General features: G+C 33.7%; 1 protein-coding gene across 3 annotated transcripts in view; it reads left to right on the top strand.

The window, feature by feature from the left end:
- DYNC2H1 (dynein cytoplasmic 2 heavy chain 1) overlaps positions 1 to 18300 on the top strand; it is a 381735-nt gene that overhangs the window by 143456 nt on the left and 219979 nt on the right. For all 3 annotated transcript variants that reach the window (XM_082409863.1, XM_082409862.1, XM_082409864.1), the window contains exons 62-65: positions 738 to 879; positions 1460 to 1569; positions 8105 to 8203; positions 9540 to 9663. In XM_082409863.1, coding sequence (XP_082265989.1) covers positions 738 to 879; positions 1460 to 1569; positions 8105 to 8203; positions 9540 to 9663 — 475 coding nt within the window. The remainder of the gene's footprint in view (positions 1 to 737; positions 880 to 1459; positions 1570 to 8104; positions 8204 to 9539; positions 9664 to 18300) is intronic.

Genomic DNA, 18300 nt, shown 5'->3' with positions numbered 1-18300 from the left:
AGACTCCTTCTGTTAATTTGTATCCCTTTGCAAATATCCCTCATATTTGTCTTCCATCCTTAATGCTCTTCTTTTTCTTTTTTCACCTGAATTCTCCTGACTTGTCTTTCTCCTATCTGACCCTTTAATTAGTTGATTCTTATTTGTCAGCTGAATTATCTTTCTAAAACCCAGTCTCATTACATCACTCACTGCTCTGTTTAAACACTTTCAGTGGCTCATTATTACTACAGGTTAAAACTGAAGCTACTTTGCATGACGTGGGAAGACTTTCAAATCTTCCTGCTTCCAGTCAACTCTGTGTTTCTCTTTTCATTGTTCCTATTTTGGTACTCTTTCTGCTCAGGCTTATGCATTAGCCACACTATGCTTCTAATTAAAGAGTCTCCATGCTTAATTTTTGTTTTTTACCTTTGCTCATACTCTGTGTATCTAAATCATGTTTTACAAAGTGATGCTAATTCACAGTATTTATTAGAATTATTAGGAAATTTCAATGACAAAATATATTCTTCTTTACAGATATGTTGGGATTTTATACATTGTTTTAATATCATAGCAAGGTCTGAGGTCTTGTTGGTATTTTAACATTTTGACAGTTTTGTTCAGACATGTTATTACTTTAAACCAATAAATGATTTTTTCTATAGTCAAAACTTCGATTTGTGAAGCTATCAATATTTTTTTCTATCTTAGAACATATCCATATGTTGCTCTCTCTCTCCTTTTTTTCCCAGGTTGCAGAGATAACAGAGGAATTAGCTACTCTTCCTAAAAGAGCTCAGCTAGCTGCTGCATTTATTACATATCTTTCTGCTGCTCCTGAGGGTCTGAGAAAAACCTGTTTGGTAGAATGGTCCAAGTCAGCTGGTCTTGAAAGTTTGTATTTAGTTATTCTTAAATTTGAAATTTCAATATAGTAAAAAGCACATCTTTTGATTTTTGTCATTTTACTTTTTTTTTAAATGAGGAAAATTTTCTGTAAGTTAAAGGATACCATAACTACTTTAGATTTGCTAAATTCTACAAATGTTCTGAGAATTGCTTTATTATAATGACTCTTCTACCCATAAAATCTCTTTTTGAAACTGACACCACTGAATTATTTTGATGTTGTATGAATGCAGTTAAACATTTTATTAATTTTTTTACTAATTTCATATGGTAAGATGAGATATAGGAATTCCAAAATTCTTTGTGAATTTTGTGGTTTTCGCAAATTATTATAGTTGTGAAGCATTCATTTGATAGAAGAAATATAATTTGAGTTTCATTCCTTTGCACTTTCTAAAACTTTTTTTCTCTTTAGTTTCTGATTCTAAATGCAGAAGAATGGATTGCGTATTAAGAATGATCATGGGACTTTTGTTTGAGTATATTATAAATAGTTTTATTCCCTTTCTTTTATCAAGCACAAGATTACTGTAGTAAAGTATTATTGATATCTTTCATTTTTCAGAATTTGATCTGAGGAGATTTCTTTGTACTGAAAGTGAACAGTTAATTTGGAAAAGTGAAGGCCTACCATCAGATGACCTTTCCATAGAAAATGCTCTTGTTATCTTACAGGTAATTAATCTACTTTAATTTTCTCATTAGAAATGTTTCTTTTGAAGCTTGCTCCATGAAGTACCTTCTTCAAATCCTTAGGCTTTCACAGTTAGTCTTAGTTAACTAAAAGTAAAAATATTTTGCTAATAAAAATCCATTTGTGATTCAGGTAGCATCTCTAAAATTTTCAGTATAATTTAATTTTTACCTTAATATAAAAGTATAAATAAAAATGGTATTATTTTGGTGACAAAATATTTTAAACTGAACTTCCTGATAATAATAGAAATGTTTTAGGGATACTTGATTCATTTGGTTATATAGTTCTTTCATCTAGAGTATATTTTAAAAATAAAAATTTTATACTTTTATTTCATTTTGTTTTACAAAGTTATGGAAAGTGAAGATGGATAAGTTTTGGGTTATAAGTTAAAGATAACCATGTGCATATTTTGGAAAATTGTTCTCTTACATAGTATATGTTTCCAAAAAGTAATTGTTTAAAGTTGAAACAATTATACCTTAATTAGCAGTGAATGTGAAAACCAAATTCAAAATCTTGTATACAAGCAAATCATTTCTTTGTATGAAGTTTGATTTTTTTACCATTACTTTAGTTTACCTTTCTGATACAGAATTTGGAAGATAACGTTTCCCCCTTGAAAATATGTTTTTTTTTTTTTCTGTTCTTTTTATCTTAGCAGTTTATATTACCAGTTTTTCTTTCGTCTCTACAACCCTTCTCTCTGTCCACACACCATTTCTTTATCCCATAACTCCACATCTCAAAGAAAATATGAACATTAAATGCTTCTCCTTAGGCAGTGTAAGCTATATTATTATAAGATTCATATTGTGAATATGAATTGTGGTCCCTGTTCATTCCTGGATAATTTATTCTGTTTGATTTGACCTGTTAATCAGCTGACTATGCTTTGACTCTATACATTGGTGTCTTACTAGCATAGAAGTCATTGAACAAAGATTAAACAATTTTGCCTTCTTTTAATTTGATTTGGCTTAAACTTTAGTTTATTTTTTAAACGTTTTTATCATTATTTTTCACACTAGAATTACAAATCTGGAACTCTAAATGTGTATGTAAATCATTACAACCTAGTACTTTTTATCATATTTGTTATTCCTTTCCCAAGGTTTCATAGTCACCTCTTCTTACTTTTTCAGTACTCCAAGAAAGCAATTGTTTGCAGATTTAAAAAAAAAATACTAGTTTAAGAATTTTTCTTTTTTATTCCATAAGAAATCAGAGGCTTTTAGAAAAAATATGTCACAATAATTTTTATTTTTTACTGATAATAGTAATTGAAGATATTTACTTTTGTATTCTGAATTAAATTGTCTTTCATGATGAATTTGGGGGATATTGTCTTTGAAATTAATTTTAATAACAAGCTTAGTATACTTTGTGTTTAATATTGCCAAGTTTCTTACAGACATTTATATGCATTTATATATCAAAACAAAACCATTTGGAAAAATTTGTTAGAGTAATTAGTCATTTTGTTGAAAGGAATTTTCCATTATGGTTAACATTCTATCTTAATTCTAAGGTGGACTAGATTTAGAATAAACTGTTGTAGTTGAGGGTGTGGTTGGATACAACAAGTCCATAACATCTACTCATTAACATTACCATGTGATATGAAGTTAGATGTCTAAATATGTACAAATTGGGTTTCTGGGAGTCTTCCCTGAGAAAAAATGGCTAGGTGTGATGAATTAAATGTATTTTTGATTCAGAGATATAGCATGTCTCCTCATTAACTACTATAAAGCTTTTCAGAGATTCAGTGTGGGATTTCCCAGATTCAAGGGCTATAGTCGCTCAATCCCTTATTGGTGCTAAGAATAGCCTTTTATGTCCAAAATTATTCCTTCTCTTACAACAAAAGATGCTTGGAATTCTCATATTTGTGTTAAGCTAACTATTGAAGTACATGTGTTGTCTGGGTGAGGAAATAGTCAAATAATTAACTGCCACAGGAAGGTCATATGACCTATGTCCTTGAGGAGCAGGGGAAAATCTTGGCCATGGTGTCCTGGATTGCTTGGACTATGATTTACACCTCTTCTCCTGATGTGATTATTAATAATTTTTTCTTTACTCTCAAACGTGTCCTGGTTTGGAAGATAATTGTATGATCTTTGTAATATTGTGGAACTCAGGGGATAAATGGATAGTATGAGACTATTAGACACTATGGAGAGGTGTGAGTGAAAGCATCCAGAAAGAAGATGGAAAAATATGATTAATTTAAATTTCACAGTGTTGTAAATTTTTCTTGGCTTAAATTTCACAGTATTATAAATTTTTCTGGTGAAGATGTACTAGGTATTTGTTTTTTTATTGTTTTTGGACAGTTCAGTGTCAAATTAGTTTTCTTTATACCACTCAATTTCTGAGATTTCTTTTTTTCCCTTCCTGCCATTTAGTGTATGCTGAGGAAATGCAAACTAATTTGCTATTAGTCTAAAGAATATAAAATTGTAAAGGTAAATTGCATAGGGAAAACATTTTTTCATTAAATCCCAAATGCATAATAATAATCAACACTTACATGTACTTACTATGTTCTTAATATATTATTATTTAAGAATTAATACAAGTAAAGCACTTATACACTTAACTCATTTAATATTCAAATCAACCCTATTTATTAGGTACATGTATTATCCCTTTTTGTAGATAAGGAAGTTGAGACACAAAAGGATTAAGTTTCTTGTTCAGAGTCAGAGAGCTGTCAAGATGTAGAGCCAAGATTCAAACACTGCCATCTAGCCAGTCTATGCTGTAAGGCTGCCTCTCAAAGATATATGTGTGTGTTTCGGTATATGTTTTAACTTATTTATTTTGTGTTATTCCTGTTAATATAATTCTCCTTATCTTATCAAAAGATGAGCTTTAGTTTTATTTATAAAATATTTCTACTCTTATCCCACTTGTGGTTATTAAAAATAAAAATAAAATTATAGAGTTTTATAGATGTTTTAAAAATAGTCTTTTTCTTATTGATAAAAGTCATAAAGTGCAAACTTCCAGTTATAAGATAAATAAGCACTAGGGATGTTATGTACAACATGATAAATATAATTAACACTGCTGTACGTTATATATGAAAGTTGCTTAGAGAGCAAATCCTAAGAGTTCTCATCACAAGGAAAAAAAATTTTTCTGTTTCTCTAATTTTGTACCTGTATGAGATGATGGATGTTCCCTAAACTTACTGTGGTAATCATTTCATGATGTATGTAAGTCAGATCATTATGCTGTACACCTTAACTTACACAGTGTTGTGTGTCAATTATATCAGTAAAACTGGAAGAAAAAAAATAATCTCTTTCAAAAATGTCCACTACCGACAGGAGTCTGCCCTCCCCCTTGGTTGCCGGCATCCAAAATAAAGCAAACTTTCCTTTCCATCAAAAAAAAAAAAAAAAATGTCCACTACCTAATCATTTTTTTTTTTTTGCCAGTAGATATCATGTGTCTCTAGCCTTTGACCTCTGTTTTGAGTTCTGTAGTTCTAATTTCCTGTTAGATATTGTTACCTGGAGCTTTGTAGGTAGCTTAAGCTCTGTCTTTAATCATTTTTTAAAAAAACTTTTAGTCAAGAATCTCTTAGTGGCCAACTTTAGTACTTTTTTTTTTTTTTTAAAGCAACTTATGCTTTTAAATAACTGAGATGTTCAAAAGATTGGGACTAGCTTCAGGATTCGAATGGTGTTACCAGGACATCTCTCTTTCTTTCTCTCCATCTTAAGAGATGGGTTTATTCTTGGATAGGTTCTTTCTACCCTGTGTTAAGGATAGACATTGGTGACTCCAGGTTTACCATTATCACAATTTATGTTCTCAGACTAAAGATATCTCTTCCCTTCCTTTCCAGTATTTGTCACTCCCCCAAAAAGATTCTGATTGGTTAGTTTGGGTCACCTGCTCATCCGTTGTGTGCAGTGCTAGATGGTTGATAATCCCATGAGAAATGCATTGAGTGGGGCATGCATGCTAGGCAAAGGTAGCTATGTACTTTAATAATTGTTTCTCTTCCTCACCCACTCCCTATAACCTGCTTCTCTTTTATTTCCTAACACTGGAGATGTCACAGTCTTGGTCCAGTAATGCAAACTGCAAATCTGCAACTCATTCTTACTATGTCTCTTTAATTTTACATTCAGTTAGTTATTCAGCAAGTCTTGTCAAATTTACTTCTCAAATGTGTCATGAATTCATTCTGTTCTAACCACATCTACTGCCAGTGGCTTCACTTAGGCCTTCATCATGTTGTACCTGGATAAATACATTATTATAGCAGTTGGTCCCCTGCCCCTGTATCAGTTCCTTTATTTTGGAGTGATCCTCCTAAAATGTTAATCTGATCATCACAGTTCCTTGATGAATATATTTCAGTGACTACCCATTACCTGCAGTATAAAAATTTCATTATCGTTAAACATGGCATAAAATGCTCTTCATGATCAGAAAGACCTCTGATTACTCCTGCCATTTTATATATATCATCTTTGTCTATACTTTTTATTCCAACTATGCCAAACTACTGGTAGTTTTCCAAGTACTCCCAGGCTTTTCATTCTTCTCTCAATCAGGCTGTTGTTTTGGCCTAATTTGCTTTTTTTACTTCTTTGCCTGGCTAAGTCCTATTTATTTTGACCTAGTTTGACTTGAATTGCTTCCTAGCAGCTTCTCCTAACTCCACCTGTGATCCACCTATAGAATTTTGTGTCCTCTTTGATTGAAAAAATTTTCAGTTTTTTGCTTCTTTATTAGATGTGTGGCCAATGAGGGTAAGGGAATGTATCTTATTAATTTTTGTATCTCTCGTGTTGTCTTATTATAATCATTATTCAACATATGGTAGATGAATGAATAGCACGAATGAATGAAAGCTCACTATTTTTGGATCTACTATAATTTGTTAAATGTAGAATTTTACCACATTTAATCATGGAACACAGACCTAAAATATACCTCAGAGGTCTTCTCTAAATCTCTGGGGAAGTATAAGTAAGATGAACACAAACTTGTAAGTATTCTTTGAAATTCTTAAGCATATTTTCTGTGCTAAAAACATGATTTTTTGAAACATTATCTTATTCTCTTTTTAACTGCATCAGATCATTGGTTTGAAATCATGGGTAAGAACTTTTTTAAAATTTAAACTAATTATTTTTGTGGTTAGGCAAAATCTAGTTTACTTGTGGAATGTTTGCTATTGAATGCTAGCATAAAATGAGATCTAAAACCTAGGTGTAATACTTTGGTAATACTTAAGAAGCTATTTACTAGCCACATTATTTTGCTATTTCTGGATGCCTCCAGAAATAGATGCTGGAGGAAGATCATACAGTGGGATAACACTGGGGAGCTGTGGTGGGAGTGGTCCACTCTGCGTGCAGGTAAAAAGAGGCCTCATTGTCTAGAGAGAATTTTAAAACAATAATAAAGCTGTTTTAAAGTCAGTCAGCTCTTTAATATCACCATGTGCTGGCAATTTTAAACAGCAGTTCTGATAAAATGATGTTAATCCCCAGGTCATGTGATTCCCACCATCCCTCTCCCTCCTGGTATGCCACTAAGGTAACATCCATTTTCTTATTAGATCTACCCCAGTTCTAAGTCTTCACTTCACTGTGACTTTCATGTGTTATTTTATCCCTATGACACACAACTGCATTACATTTTTCAAATAAATGTGAAAATTTAAGAAAAATAAGGTCAGTTCTTATTTAAATCTAATTTGCTAGGTAACAATGACTATTAGATGGTTTAAAATTTATCATATTTATTTAAATATATTTACATATATTTAAATTGATCAGATGTATAAATATATAATTGGCTTCCTTTCATTTGCTAAATGGCATTGTGTGTATAGGGCACAATGCCAGGTTTCTAATTTTCTGTTTGTTTCAGAGTTTAATTAGTGCAAGGCGTTCTGTAATGAGTTTAGTTCCTAGTTTGTTAGATCTTAACCTATCATCTTATGTAATTTTCTCTTCTAGGATACTCCTTTTGTAATATTAACTATGTAGTACTTTAGAGAAATTAGTCTTAAAATATAAATAATTATATTGCTAATTATTTCAGCGATACTTTTATGATTAGCTCGTACTTCTCTTGTAAGGCCTCTATGGTTTATTCAACCAAAGAATATCTAAAGTTAGGGAATGACTTGGCTGTGTATTTTAAAACCAAAAAGAGAGGTACAAATGGCATCAACTTAAGACTAGAACTCTTGCTTACTGTATTGTTAATATACATTTTCTGTGTTTGTGTAGTAAATAAGACTATTCACTTTACTGTGGTTAAATTTAATTACCTAGTATTAATTCCTGGTAAAATTGATTAATGTAACCTCTGGTGCTGCTAAAAACTGTACCCTTATTTCCTCATTGTAGTTGTATATTTGTGTTCTCTAAAGCCTGAGAGGAAAACTCACACATTAATTGATTAATAATTTTTAGGAAATTATTTTCATTTAATGAAAGCTTATAATCTTTTTTTTTTAATTAGAGTCGAGTTTGCCCATTTCTTATAGACCCTTCTTCCCAAGCTACAGAATGGTTAAAGACACATTTGAAAGACTCACGTTTGGAAGTTATTAACCAGCAGGTGTGTATTACTTATAATTTAGATAACAACTAGTAATGGCATCTTGTGGTGAAAAGAACTATAATCAGAAAACATAGATTCAAAACTGAGCCTTATAACTTACCTGGAATGGGTCCTGGGGAAAGAAATGTAGCTTTCTTAGCTTTAGTTTTCTAATTTGTAAAAAGGAATAAGAATATTTGTTTGATTGCTTCTATATGCAAGGTATTGATCTAAGCCCTGGGAATTTATAAGTGAGTAGTTCCTGCCCTCATGGAGATGACAATTAAGTAATTACTTACACTAAACAATTAAATAAGCATTTACACTAAATTATGATTAAAGACAAGTACAGGATGCTATAGAAGTAAGTTACTTATTTTGGAGAATTAGGAAAACGTCCTTGACTTTTTAATTTCCTGTTCCTGTAACTCATCAATGAGCATCTTTGTTGTGTCCCAAGGTTTGACAGTTGGTCAATGAAATGTAATCATCGTGTTTTGTGTAGTGACTTTTCACTGTTATGTTTCTCTCGCTAAAGAAATTATTTTTGGTCAGTTTTTTTTTTTTTTTTGAGGAAGACCTAGTGTATGATTAATTTTTGTAGATATGCTTCAAGTGCTTGAAAAATTACCTCTTTAAAATGTTCTTCACTTATAAAATGGGGATATCTAACTCACTTGTGTTTAAGAATAATTGTAATATATTTATATAATATATAAAATATTTAATGTCTCTTATGGTTGTAGTAGGAGATCTTAATAATTATTATCCAAATATTTAAATTTTTTTTTAACCACAGTTGGAGGCTTGGAGTGGTATTTAAAATGACTCTACCTAGCCAGAAAGCCTAAAAATTCTTGCATGATTATAGAATTTTATCTAAAGGCTTTTTTCACAGTAATTAGAACTATCACATCAAGATAAGTTTACTAGAATTCATCATCTTGTCTTTCTTCTTCCATTCAATGTATGATATTGAATACAACCAAAGTAGTTTTTATTAATACTTGGATGAGTAACTTATTGCATGTAGAATTTGAAAATTTCTGCATCAATTTGAAATCATAGTAGAAAATTTAAAAAGGCTTTTTTATTGTTAATGTAAAAATCCTTTTTTGTCTATGTCTATTTAAATTATTTATGAATTTATTTGACAATTTATTCAACTAAATTGATTCATAACCAAGTACTTATAACTGGAAAAGTAATCATGAATAATTTGTATTGTTAACATACATATTAATTTTAAAATATTTGTGTTATTCCTGTTAATATCTTCATTCACTATCTGTAAGGACTTTTGTAAATCTAAGGTAATAAAGGAATTCATATGTATTCTTATTTATTCCCTTAGGATAGTAACTTTATCACAGCTCTTGAATTGGCAGTACGTTTTGGGAAAACCCTTATTATACAAGAAATGGATGGTGTAGAACCTGTTCTTTATCCATTATTGAGACAAGATCTGGTTGCTCAAGGTAAATGAATATTTGACAGTTTCCAGAGAGTAACTATTTTTTAAATCCAAAATAATTAACTTCATTAACTAGCTTTGACATTTTTTGTCTTTTCACTGAATCTAAAGAGGTGAAAACTTTTTGGGGAGTGGATGATAGTAATGTCATCAGAATCTAATAGTAACAACAAGTAAAAAACTTAAAGTGCCTTTGTAAAAGAGGCACCATGTCAGGGTCTCCCACACTCAAGGGGTTCAGCACTCATGGCTTAGATTTATTGCAGGGAAAAGATGCAAAGCAAGTCAGTAAAGAGAAAAGGCACATAGGGTGAAGTCAGGAATCAAGAAACCACGTGCAAGCTTCCAAGAGTCTGCTTTCATTGGAGTCACACAGAATGTACTTAATTCCCCCAGGACTGAGTTGTGACAACACGTGTGAAAGTTGTCTACCAAGGAAGCTTTTTAGAGACTCAGTGTCCAGAGCTTTATTGGGGCTTATTACATAAGCACACTCTGTCTAGCAGGCAGCAAAATTCCAGACTCCCCAAAGGAAAGCAGGTGTTCAGCGTAAACCGTATTGTTTGTACAAATAGTTTAAGCACAGTGAGCCACTCTTACCTATTCTGGGAATGGTGAGAACCGTAACAAAATGCAAATTCCCATACAATGGTTATGGGCCAACCTTGCAAGCAGGCCTCTCTAAGGATACTGGTCTTAGGACTGTTATGTTACCTCTTTTCTGTGCAGGCACCTAACCCAGACTTTGATATTAGAAAAGTTATGTAAGAGCATGTTGTGCAAAATGTCATAGACATGTACTTATGTATAAGTACATACACTTACTTACACCACACACTTTGCTAGCACCACAAAGTTTAGAAAATCGGAGTTATTGGGGGCAAAGCAGAGAAATAGCGAAGAATGCACTATTTACTGATCACCTGTTATCCCACAAATAGGTATGCTTAGCCTAGCAGTGGTTGATATGTTATGGAAAGAACCCTAGTAGTGGGACTGTTGCCAATGTAACCTGGACTTACTCCCTGGGGTTCAGTCTCTGGTCTCAGTCTGTTCTTTACTGGAGCTAATTCAGATCTGTTGAGCTACCTCTTGCTATGTTATCTTAAAGGGGATGGAAATGAACCTTTAGGATCATCTGGATTTGACTCTCTTTAGTCTATATGCTGACCTTTGAGGGCTCATTAAATATATCTCGATGAGCTCTTATTGGTATTAGGTTTTAGCCGTATCTGCTGCATTGTCTGAGAATGAGGTATGACAAGGTCCCCTAAAATTGGATCTGGTAAAAAATGATAATATTCTACATCATGATTGGTTCACATGATGAACCACTATTCCAGATAGTTGTTCAGGGCTGTTTGGGTCAATTTGTTAATTTCTGTTCACTTCATTGAGAAAAAGAGAGTTACCTCTGCCCCTACCTTACTTTTTCCACCTTCAATCCAGAGTCGCATGTGTTCATGTCACATCAGTTGAAGCCTGTTATCCCCTTTGAGTATACTTCAGATTGTCCTTTTCTACAGTTTTGAGTTCCTTATGAATAGCCATTTGTCGTCATACATTTCCTGCGGGGACAGAGAATGGTTGTCCTAGAAAGACATAAAACAAAGCCTGTGTCCAAGTTCATTTACGTCCCAGTGTTCTTAATCTAAGCAACATGAACTGCCTTTCTACATAGTGATGTCAAAACAGGCACAAGTAATAGGAATAGAATGTACTTCTCCTCCTCAAATTTATGCAGTTCAAAAATCCCCTCAAATGTGTACTGATCAAAAAAGAAGAGCAAGGTACAATTCCTCGTGGAAGTCTCATTGTTTTAAATTTCCTGTTTCCTGTGTTCCTAGTAGCTCAGCCAAGGCAGAAGATAGATGTAGCAGTTTGCAACTGTCAAATAGCTGAAGACCGCTTGACCAACTAGCTATGTAGAAGTTGTTGAAGGAGAGGCTAGTGTAGTTGGCAAATAGTTTAAGTTTTACTAGCAATAGATGTCAAAATTATTTTTATTAATCATTCTAATCCTTTACAGTTATTTCATTTCCATTTGGGGTTTGAGTATGGCTTCGAGAGTTATAGTAGAGATGATAGCTAAACATTCTTGGTTGGCTCTTTTAGACCAAATTCTTCACTTTAGGCACGACTGCTTCATACAGGCATATGTATGTGCAACATAAAGAGTAACCTTGTGATTAATTGCTGTATCTGTTTCTAGAGGGTGGTTCTCCATATAGGTATGTCTTTGGTAGCCCAGGTGAGTCTAGGCAGCCTAATGGCCTGAACACAGCTAGAACAATGGTTCTCTAATGGTAGTGATTTTGTCCTCCAGGGGACATTTGGCAATGACTGGAGACATTTTTGGTTGTAACAACTTGGTGCATCTATTCCAAGGATATCTTTAAATTATTATTATTTATTTACTTATTTATTTATTTTTGGCTGTGTTGAGTCCTCGCCTCTGTGCGTGGGCTTTCTCTAGTGGCAAGTGGGGGCCACTCTTCATCGCGGTGCACGGGCCTCTCACCGTCGCGGCCTCTCTTGTTGAGGAGCACAAGCTCCAGACGCGCAGGCCCAGCAGTTGTGGCTCACGGGCCCAGTCTCTCCGCGGCAAATGGGATCCCCCCAGACCAGGGCTCGAACCCGTGTCCCCTGCACCGGCAGGCAGACTCCCAACCACTGTGCCACCAGGGAAGCCCCAAGGATATCTTTAAAATGTACCGGGCATCTCCTCATAACAAATAATTTTCCAGTACAAATTGTCAATAGTACTGACGTTGAGAAACCCTAAGCTAGCTCACCAGTTCTGACCCATGAATCTCTGTACTGGTATATTTCAGTTATTTTCAGGGTGACATGCTTTATAGCCAAGAGCACTACTTGAAGCCAGTTCATTGTACAGAATATTCCATGCTATAGGTTGCCAAAAATTTTACCTATGGGTAGTGGATGGCTGTAGCATTCCATTGGACTTTCTCATCTGTGAGATTTTTTCGTAGACATCTGTAATTCTGTGCATCTGAAAGATATAGGGCTGAAAGACAAGGATTGGTTTACAACTGCTTGGATTACTTCCAGAGTTGGCACTTGCAGCTTTACAGGAGCTGCCATTCAAACTTAGCCACATGTTTGTTGACCAGATAAATTATTAGGTTGTAGTAAAATTTTCAGGTGTGGAATATGCTGCTTCTAGTAAGTGATGAAGGTATTCAGTTGTTGGTTTTCTTTCTTTGTATATTGTGGCTATAAAGCCAGCAGTTTATTCTTAATAGGCTGTGGGATATTTCCTTGAGCAATGTTGATTTGATTATTTTTGTGGCCGGGTTTTTTGTTTATCTTCATATAAGTCCCATCATCTTTAGTTAGTTAAGCTTGAAAGGTTTACAGTACAATGTGAGCAATTTTTTCAGTGGAGACCATTACCAAGATGTTACCTATATGATGGAATGTTTGTACCCATATGGCAGTTCACATGGTACTTGGATTTCTCTAACTCAGATGATAATATATTTCCGAAGAGTTTGGACCTGTTAAGGTATACTGCATATAAGAGATGAACTGATTTTCATCTTCTTCCCAGGGGAATATAAAAAAGAAATCATTAATAATGATTACCAGTGTTCAAGTATCTGCTGTGAGCAAAATATTTTTAATCATCGCTGTGTCAAGCATTGTGGAAGCAGTTGTGGCCACTTCCTGGTTTAAATTTCATGGTCATAATAAACATTCAAGCAACTTTTATTTTGAAATCCAGACAGATAAAGTTGTGTAGCACTCTTGCCTGCTGTAAAAAGAATAACTTTCTTTTTCACTTCCTAGCATGATGCATTTCTTTCAACTATAAATATTGGCCAGATTTGGGTACACTTTATAGGCAGATCTTGCCTGTATCTTTGGCTAATTGTTATAGAAGTCATCAAGGCACCACAATAAACATAGCCAATTAAAATATCTGTACATACAGGTGCTCCAAATCTATTAGATATGTTAACCAAAAAAATTGAAACAAAATATACTCAAACCTGATCCAGGTTCAGAAACCAAAGTAATAGCCATGTAAATTGAGGCTTCCCCTGGAAAGAGAACGTGAGACCAAATCTTGTACTTGTGCCTAATCATGCTGTTTCCACAGTTCTCTAAAGTACAGTACAGATTTTGTGCCCAGGAGAAAAATGTAGTCAAAATTAACTCCATCGTAGGTTAACTCCAATGTAAATTAAGACTTTATACAGTTAAGACTGTGTTGGACTTTTATAGTTCTACATGTAATATTTTCCAAGAGTAGTATAGGGGACTTATGTCCAAGGGTCTTTATATACAATAAAACATTTATTTTGAAATATTTTTAAAAATATTATATCAGAATAATGCATTGACGGGTTACACAATCAAATAGTATAGGATGGCAGGAGTGTTCTTTCCCTCCCCTCTTCATGACTAGTCTTACAAGAGAAAATCAGTTACTTTTTAATTTTAACTTTTTATTGAGATACACTTAACAAATGTATAGCTTAATGATTTTTACAAATGGAATACACTTCTATAAGCACCCAGATCAAGATACAGAACTTTTTCAGCATTCCAAACTCCCTTATTTACCACTGTCCCCCACAAGGATAACCACATTCCTGCCTTATAACAGATAAGTTTTGCTTGTATCTGTACATTGCATAAATGAGAAAGAAAAAAGCAGCACCTGACTACTATGGGCTGGAAGCTGGCCAGGCTCTACAGCTTGACCATGGTGTTCTCCTGTTGAACACAAACCATTTCACAGAACACCATCAACAGGCAGGTCACTCTGTGACCATAAGCATGTCAGCACACAGAAACGAGGACACTTTACATGCCACAAAAATAACTAAACATCCTCCTCTCCCTGCTAATATGAGTGACTTCTGCTTTTTTACCCATATAGCTTAGTCTGACACCATTTCTGACACCTCCTAGATATCAACAAAATTATTGATACCAATCATAGAATTGTCTGGTCTTTCTGATAGCATCCATTCCCCAGCAAAACCGCACTTTCTTTGAACCATTCTAAAATCACCCAGCGTTAAGTCCATCTTCTATAAAAAGCATCTCTGAATACCTTTTTACTGAGATAAGGTGCAGTTTCCCATGGTGATCTTTCATTGTAAGTTGACAGTATACCCGAGCTGAGGCCCTTTAAACTGAGTTTATGTTTTAATTAATTAGTTAACTGAATAATTTTTAATTGAAGTATAGTTGATTTACAAAATTATATTAGTTTCAGGTATACATATAGTGATTAAATGTTTTTATGGATTATACTTCATTTAAATTTATTACAAAACAGTGGCTGTGTTTCCCTGTGCTGTACAGCAGCGGTCCCCAACCTTTTTGACACCAGGGACTGGTTTCATGGAAGACAGTTTTTCCACGGATAGGGTGTGGGGGATGGTTCAGGTGGTACCGGTCCACGGCCCAGGGGTTGGGGACCCCTGGTGTACAGTTTATCCTTGTTGCTTATTTATTTTATACGTAGTAGTTTGTATCTCTTAATACCATACCCCTGTCTTCCCCCTCTCCCCTTCTCTCTCCCCACTGGTAAGCACTAGTTTGATTAGTCTGTTTGTTTTGTTATATACTTTGACTTGTTTTATTTTTTAGATTCCACATATAAGTGGCAATATAGAGTATTTGTCTTTCTCTGTCTGACTTATTTCATTAAGCATAATACCCTCTAGGTTCATCCATGTTACTGAAAATTGCAGAATTTCTTTCTTTTTTATGGCTGAGTAATATTTCATTGTGTGTATGTGTGTGTGTATATATTTTCAATATATATTAATATATATATGGTATATACATATATATCACATCTGTTTTATACATTCATCTATTAATGGACACTTAGGTTGCTTCTGTATCTTGGCTATTGTAAATAATGCTGCTATGAACATTGGAATACATATACTTTTCAAATTAGTGTTTTTGTTTACCTTGGAGGTTTACCCAGCAGTAAAATTGCTGGATCATATGGTAGTTCTATATTTAGTTTTTGGAGTAGCCTCCATACTGTTTTCCACAGTGACTGTACCAATTTACATTCCCACCAGCAGTGTACTAGGGTTCTCTTTTCTCTACATCCTCGCCACCATTTGTTATTTGTGGTCTTTTAAATGATAGCCATTCTGCCAGATGTGAGGTGATAGCTCATTGTGGTTTTGATTGTATTTCTCCAACGACAGCAGTGTTTAGCATTTTTTCATGTGCCTGTTGGCCATCTGCATCTCTTCTTTGGAAAATGTCTGTTTAGGTCTCCTGCCCAATTTTTAATCGGGTTGTTTGTTTTTTGATGTTGAGTTATATGAGTTGTTTATATATTTTGGATATTAATCCCTTATTGATCATATCATTTGCAAATATTTTCTCCTGTTCAGTAGGTTGTCTTTTTGTTTTGTCAATGGTTTCCTTTGCTGTGCAAAAGCTTTTAGGTTTGATTAGGTCTCATTTGTTTATTTTTGCTTTTTTTCCTTTTGCCTGTGGAGGCAGATCCAAAAAATATTGCTATGACTTAGCTAAAAGAGTGTTCTGCCTTCTCTTTTAGGAGTTTTATTTTTTCAGGTCTTACATTTATCTCTAATCTGTTTTGAATTTATTTTATATATGGTGTGATAAAATGTCCTAATTTTATTCTTTTACATGTAGCTGTCCAGTTTTTCCAGCATCACTTATTGAAGAGACTGTCTTTCCTCCATTGTATATTCTTGACACATTTGTTGTAGATTAATTGACCATAAGTGCATGGGTTTCTTTCTAGGCTCTCTATTTTGTTCCATTGAACTGTGTGGCTGATTTTCTGCCAGTATCATTCATTCTATTTTGATTACTGTAGCTTTCTAGTATATTCTGAAGACTGAGAGCATAATACCTCCAGCTTTGTTTTTTTTTCTCAGGATTACTTTAGCAATTTGGGGTCCTTTGTTGTTCCATATAAATTTTAGGATTATTTGTTCTAGTTGTGTGAAAAATGTCATGGGTATTTTGATAGGGATTGCATTGAATCTTTAGATTGCTTTGGGTGCTATGGATATTTTAACAATATTAATTCTTCCAGTTGAAGAACATGGAATATCATTCCATTTCTTTGTATCAGCTGCAGTTTCCTTCTTAAATGTTTTATAGTTTTCAGAGTAGGTTTTTCACATCCTTGGTTAAGTTTATTCCTCAGTGGTTTATTCTTTTTGATGTGATTGTAAACAGGATTGTTTTCTTGCTTTCTGTTTCTCATAGTTCATTGTTAGTGTATGGAAAAGCAACAGATTTCTGTATATTAATTTTGTGTCCTTCAACTTTACTGAATTCATTTATTAGTTCTAATAGTCTTTTGGTGGAGACTTTAGGGTTTTGTTTATATAGTTTTATGTCATCTGCAGATAGTAGCAGTTTTACTTTTCCCTTCCAATTTAGATACTCTTTATTTCTTTTTCTTGTCTGAATACTGTGTCTGGGACTTCCAATACTATGTTGAACAGAATTGGTGAGATTGGGCATCCTTCTCTTGTTCCTGATTTGAGAGGAAAGGCTTTCTTTTCACCTTCTCACCATTGAGTATGATGTTAGCCATGGGTTTGTCATAAATGGCCTTTATTATGTTTAGATATGCTCCCTGAAAACCCACTTTGATGAGAGTTTTTATCATGAATGGATGTTGAATTTTGTCAAGTGCTTTTTCTGTGTTTATTGAGATGATCATATTATTTTTATTCTTTCTTTTGTTAATGTGATGTATCATTGACTGATTTGCGAGTATTGACCCTTGCATCCCTGGAATAAATCCCGCTTGATGATGGTGTATGATCCTTTCTATTTATTGTTGAATTGGTTTGCTAATATTTTGTTGAGGATTTTTTCATCTGTATTCATCAGAGATATTGGCCCTTAATTTTCTTTTGTTGTAGTGTCTTTGTCTGGTTTTGTTATTCAGGTAATAGTGGCCTCATAGAATGAATTTGGGAGTGTTCCATCATCTTCAGTGTTTTGTAATACTTTGAGAAGGATAGGCATTAACTCTTCTTTATGTGTTTGGTGGAATTCCCTTGTGAAGCTGGCGGGTCCTGGATTTGCTGGGAGGATTTTTGTTACAAATTCAATTTCACTGTTAGTAATTGGTATGTTCAGATGGTCTCTTTCTTCCTTGTCAGGTTATATGTTTCTAGAAATGTGCCCATTTCTTCTGGGTTGTCTATTTTGTTGGCATATAACTGTTCATAGTATTCTCTTATGATTTTTTATATTTCTGTGATAATGGCTGTAATTTCTCCTCTTGCATTTCTTCTTTTGTTTATTTGCGTTTTCTCTCTTTTGATGAGCCTGGCTAAAGGTTTATTTATTTTGTTTATCTTTTCAAAAAACAAGTTCTTGCTTTCATTGACCTTTTCTATTGTTTTTTGTCTCTAATTTTATTTCTTTAATTTTATTTCCTCTCTAATATTTATTATTTCTTTCCTTCTGCTGACTTTGGGCTTTATTTGTTGTTCATTTCCTAATTCCTTTAGATGATAGGTTAGGTTGTTTATTTGAGATTTTTCTAATTTCTTGAGGTGGGCCTGCATTGCTGTAAACTTCTCTCTTAGAACTGCTTTTGCTGCATCCCATAGATTTTGGCAAGTTATGT

Source organism: Balaenoptera physalus (genome assembly GCF_965194825.1).
Source record: "Balaenoptera physalus genome assembly, chromosome: 10".
Taxonomy (NCBI): domain Eukaryota; kingdom Metazoa; phylum Chordata; class Mammalia; order Artiodactyla; family Balaenopteridae; genus Balaenoptera; species Balaenoptera physalus.
Note: the sequence above shows the minus strand (reverse complement) of the source record. Positions and strands in the feature narration are given on the sequence as shown.